Source organism: Dromiciops gliroides, chromosome 3 (genome assembly GCF_019393635.1).
Source record: "Dromiciops gliroides isolate mDroGli1 chromosome 3, mDroGli1.pri, whole genome shotgun sequence".
Taxonomy (NCBI): Eukaryota; Metazoa; Chordata; class Mammalia; order Microbiotheria; family Microbiotheriidae; genus Dromiciops; species Dromiciops gliroides.
This window is the reverse complement of record NC_057863.1, coordinates 657,588,703-657,592,938: the sequence shown is the minus strand read 5'-3', so window position 1 is coordinate 657,592,938 and position 4,236 is coordinate 657,588,703. Positions and strand designations below refer to the sequence as shown.

The 4,236-nt window shown below is 64.0% G+C and overlaps 1 protein-coding gene across 1 annotated transcript; it reads right to left on the bottom strand.

The window, feature by feature from the left end:
- Nucleotides 1-600: 600 nt before the first annotated feature.
- Nucleotides 601-3,267, bottom strand: FAM83E (family with sequence similarity 83 member E). The gene is made up of 5 exons (XM_043990530.1): nt 2,797-3,267; nt 2,549-2,716; nt 2,322-2,446; nt 1,154-1,604; nt 601-828 (listed from the first exon to the last, which is right to left on the bottom strand). Exons 1-5 carry the CDS (start codon nt 3,265-3,267, stop codon nt 601-603), a joined length of 1,443 nt encoding a protein of 480 aa, XP_043846465.1.
- Nucleotides 3,268-4,236: the final 969 nt, after the last annotated feature.

Here is a 4,236-nt window from a genome sequence, read left to right as displayed (position 1 = left end):
GGAAATAAACACAGCTCTAGCCCCTGCTTCTCCTGCATGCCTTCCTGAGCCAGGTTGGGGGCCTGGGGCAGCATCAGAGGAGGATGGAGAGGGCTTATTGGGGAGGCCAGGCCCAAGGGGCATCACCAGGGGCTGGGGAGGGCGGAGGCAGAGCCAGGCCCAGCATCCAAGTAGGGGAGGAGGCTACCAGGAAGGAGGGCGAAGCAGGTGCCAAAGGCGTGGGAAGGCCCCTGAGTCAGGGCTCGGCTGGGCGGGCCTGGGTCCTTGCCAATGGTGGGGGGAGGGCGCTCGGGAAGCATTCAGGTGATTCAGAGCTGACCCTCCCAGATGGTACACAGTCAGGCTCTGGAGACGGGCCCCTGGATGCCTTGGTGCCCTGGGCAAAGGGCAGTGGGGGAAGAAAAGATGGGGCCGAGCTTCATCCTCCATCCTCCTCCTCTCCTTTGGGGGTCCACAGCTGGCTCTCACCGTCCACTCCCAGCAGGCTCTTCTTCCAGGGTGACCCCCACTTAGGTCTCTCCCCAGAGAGCTCCTGGGAAGTCCGTCAGTCAGACCTCGGTCCAACCTCTTGGAACAAGAGGAATGCCATTGGGGCTGGGATCAGTGGTTGGCACCCTGGCTGGCCCAGTTGAGCTGCCCACGGCCTTGCTGCCCGGCATCCTCCCCGAGCCTCCGATAGGAGTGGGATGGGTAGTGGAATCTCCCGGGGGCCACGGGGCGTGAGGGGTTGGCCCATCGTCGCCCCAAGCCTCTGGTGTCCTCACTGGCCCCTCGCTGCCTCATCAGAGCCATGGCGGGTGTGTCTTGGGTGGCCCACGGAATCTTTGGCTGGAGTAGGGAAGAGAGGGCCAGAGTGAGTAGCCCGGCAGAGCTCCTGATGAACCAGGCATTGGGGTGGGGGCAGGGGTGGGAGGTGGCATTGGGGGAGCAGGAAGCAGGTGGCCGATGGTGCCCGGAAGGTCAATATTTGCTGAAGGAGGGAGCGCTGGGTGAAGGCAACTGGAGACAAGGAGCCCAGCCCATCTGCCCAGCCCTCTTCACCCCATAGCCTCTTCCCCTTTGAAGCCCTATCTGCTTTCCTCTTTGGCTTCTTCCAGTCCCCCCCCCCCCACCATCTACACTGTCCTCACAGCCTCCCCCATGGCCCGCTCACCTCTCTCCCCAGTCGCCCATCCCCATCACTGGACTCCGACAACTGGGAGAGGCAGCTCAGGTCCCAGAGGGACCTGCTGGGCCGGGCAGAGGGGCCATTGGCAGGCCGGACCCTCTGCATATTCCTCAAGATATCACTTAGGGCGGGCCCACTGGGGGAGGGCCTCTTGGAGTCCTTGGAGGTCTGGAAGGTGATCAGATGGTATTGGGGTGCTTCGTCCTGGGGGGGCAGGAGGACGGGGGCAACAGAGCGGCGGCGGGCAATGTGGTGGGGGCTGCGGGCCAGCTGAACCCCCTCCAGGACGCTGAGGAAGGGGCCAGAGGAAGGGGAAGGGGCCAGCGGATGGGAGGTGGCATAGAGCGTGCGGAATTCTCTATCAAAGGCCTCCAGAATCTCCCCGGTCATCAGGGTCACCAGGTGTCGGTGTAAGCGGGAATCACTCCAGGTGAAGCTGGAGAGGGAGGGGGAGTTCCCAAGGAAGTCTGAGAATGTCTGTCCCGAGCCCAGCAGCCCCACACCCATACCCAAATACCCAAACGCTCGTCACCATTCGGGAGGGAGGCACATTGGGGGAGGCCTGGAGTGGGGCATGGCTATGATGTGACAGGACTCCAGGCTATCAGCCCGTTCAGTAATGGGACTAGGGAGTCAGTGAGGGGCTGAGAGGAAGGGTGGTTCTGGTCTAGGGGGTCAAGAGGAAGGAGGAGCCACCTCCACATGTCTCAAATGTGTGGTGGGCAAGGCAGACAGACGAGTGCTTGGAGCTGGGGATGGGAGAGGGCAGCGCCCCACAAAGGTAAAGGCCAGGACTGGGATTCCACACTCAGATGTGATAACCCCCCATCCTGGCATCTGGGCCCCTCTGGCCCTGTCCCTGGCCACTGGCAAGAACCATGACCCCTGTGAGCTAAGGGAAGCCCACCATTGCCCGGGCAACCTCAAGGCCTGTGGGGATGAGGACAGTCTTGGGCCATGGCAGCTGGGAGAAGCCCATCCCCCACAGTCATGGCCTGGCATGAGGCCGGGGGCTGTCCTGGGCCCGCTGCTCTGCTGGGGGCCGCTATGAGCCCAAGGGAAGGGAAGTGAGGGAGCCCTTTCCTGGAAGGCAGAGGCTGGGCGCCTGGCTCCGGCGGGCTAGGGAACAGCTGGGGGTGGGGCAGGGTGACACCTGTAGGAGCCTGTGATGACGCTGTCTCCATCTACCAACACAAACTTTTCTCTCATGTCCCCCGTCACGCGCTTCCTCCTCCTGCTCTGAAAGTCACAGCCTCTCAGGACGCGGACCTCCAGGTTCTGAGGAGGGAGCAAGGAAGGACCCTCTGGGGTCAGCCCCAGCCTCCCACAGGGGGAAGAGGAGGAGGGGGAAGAAGGGGAAGAGAAGGGGGGCGCTGCTACCTCCATGGCCCGGGGGTTCATCCTCAGCTGCTGGGCCAGGGCCAGGAAGGCGGGGAGGTGGCGGTGGCCTAGGAGGATGTAGACAGGCACCCCTCGGCGGCTGGCGGCCTCTCGAAGGTCCAGCAGGAGGTCAGGGTCCGTGAACACGTCCATGACCACGGCGACAAGCTGGGTGGGGGGAGAGGGAAGTGGCAGGTGCCAAGCCCCCGAGGGCCGGGGATCAGGGGCAGGGCCGGGCCAGAACCCACCTTCCGGGCCTCCTGAATGGCCTTCCTCACCAGCTCCTTGATGGAGGGGTCCCCATCCCCAGGGGGCTGGGTGTAGAGACGTGCTCGGGTGATTCCCTTCCAGGGCTGGGCCTCTGACCAGCCCAAGCCCAGGTCCGGGGGCGGATCGTCGGAGCGGGTGGGGAAGTAGGTCAGGGTCCCCTGCTCCGGGCCATCAACCCCTCTCTCGTTCTTCGGGGTGTCCTGGTCCTCAACAGTCCAGTCCTCCACCTGGGTCTCTAGGCTCCGGACCTCCTCAGCCGCCAGGAAGGGCGGGAGCTTCTCCCTGAGCAGGCAGGAGGCAAAGGCCCCCGCTCCATCGCTCAGGAGGGTTTCCAGTGCCAGCCTCTGGCCCTCCGAGTACAGGAGGCTGGGGTCTGCCCTGCTGAGGGGTGCCTCCTCCGCATCCCCCTCCCCAGCTTCCTCCAGAGCTGCCAGCTGGGAGGCCGCCATGGGGCAGGGGGGGGCGGTCAGCAGGGGCAAGGGTCCTTCCCCCTCCCAGCCCAGGCCCTGCCCTGTCCCCTGCTGACAGCCCCTCTCATTTCATATCTGCATCTCTGCCTTCCCAGTGGGCTCCTGAGTAGCACCGGGCCTTGTCCCTCTCCCTGACACAGCAGCAGGCACGGCTCTCTGGGAGGCCAGGCTGCCTGGCTTTAGCCCCCGCCGCTCAGTCAGAGGGACCCCCCCCCCCAGCTCTCGGGCCAAGGCGGGCGCCCCCCTCTGCACACACCCCTCCAAAACAAGCCTCAGCCCCAGCTACTGGGGGATTCCAAAATCCTGCCGGGAATGGGGTAAAGGGACAAAGTCCTGGAGAGAGAGAAGCAGAAGGAAGGAATGAGCCCCAGCCAACCTGGCCAGCTACTTACCCTCCCCTATGAGCCAGCAGAGGCCCCTAGGAGGGCCGGAGCCCCTGGGACCTCAGGGAACAAATGGAGACAAGGGGGCCCAGAATTAATGGTATACAGTTCCCAGAGGCCCCCTACACCAAGAAATGTGGGGGCCATCCTGACAGCCAACAGGTAGGGGACCCCAGCCAGGGGCTGGAACCCTAAGCCACCCCTTTCCAAGGCCTGGCTCCCAGCCCTTCTTTCCAAGGCCCCCTCATGCCCCAAGCCTCAGGTCTCTCTAACCTCATGCCCCGCCCTAGGCCATAAGCAATGGGCTCCGGCCTCCACTTTCTTCAATGCCCAGGTCTGCTTTGACCCCTCCAGTGCCCAAATGCCCTCCCCCTCTCCACTCTACCCTTTCCCCAGTATAGCACAAGGCTCCCTATTCCCTTGGCACAGGAAGCCACATGGTGGGGTCCCCTCCTATCATTTGGGTCCCCCTGCCTGGTGGTCTCACGAGTTCCATTCATTCTAGGACTGGCCTGGCTGGGAGGGAACGGACTAAAGGAGACCCCAAGAGCCCAGAGGGAAGGCA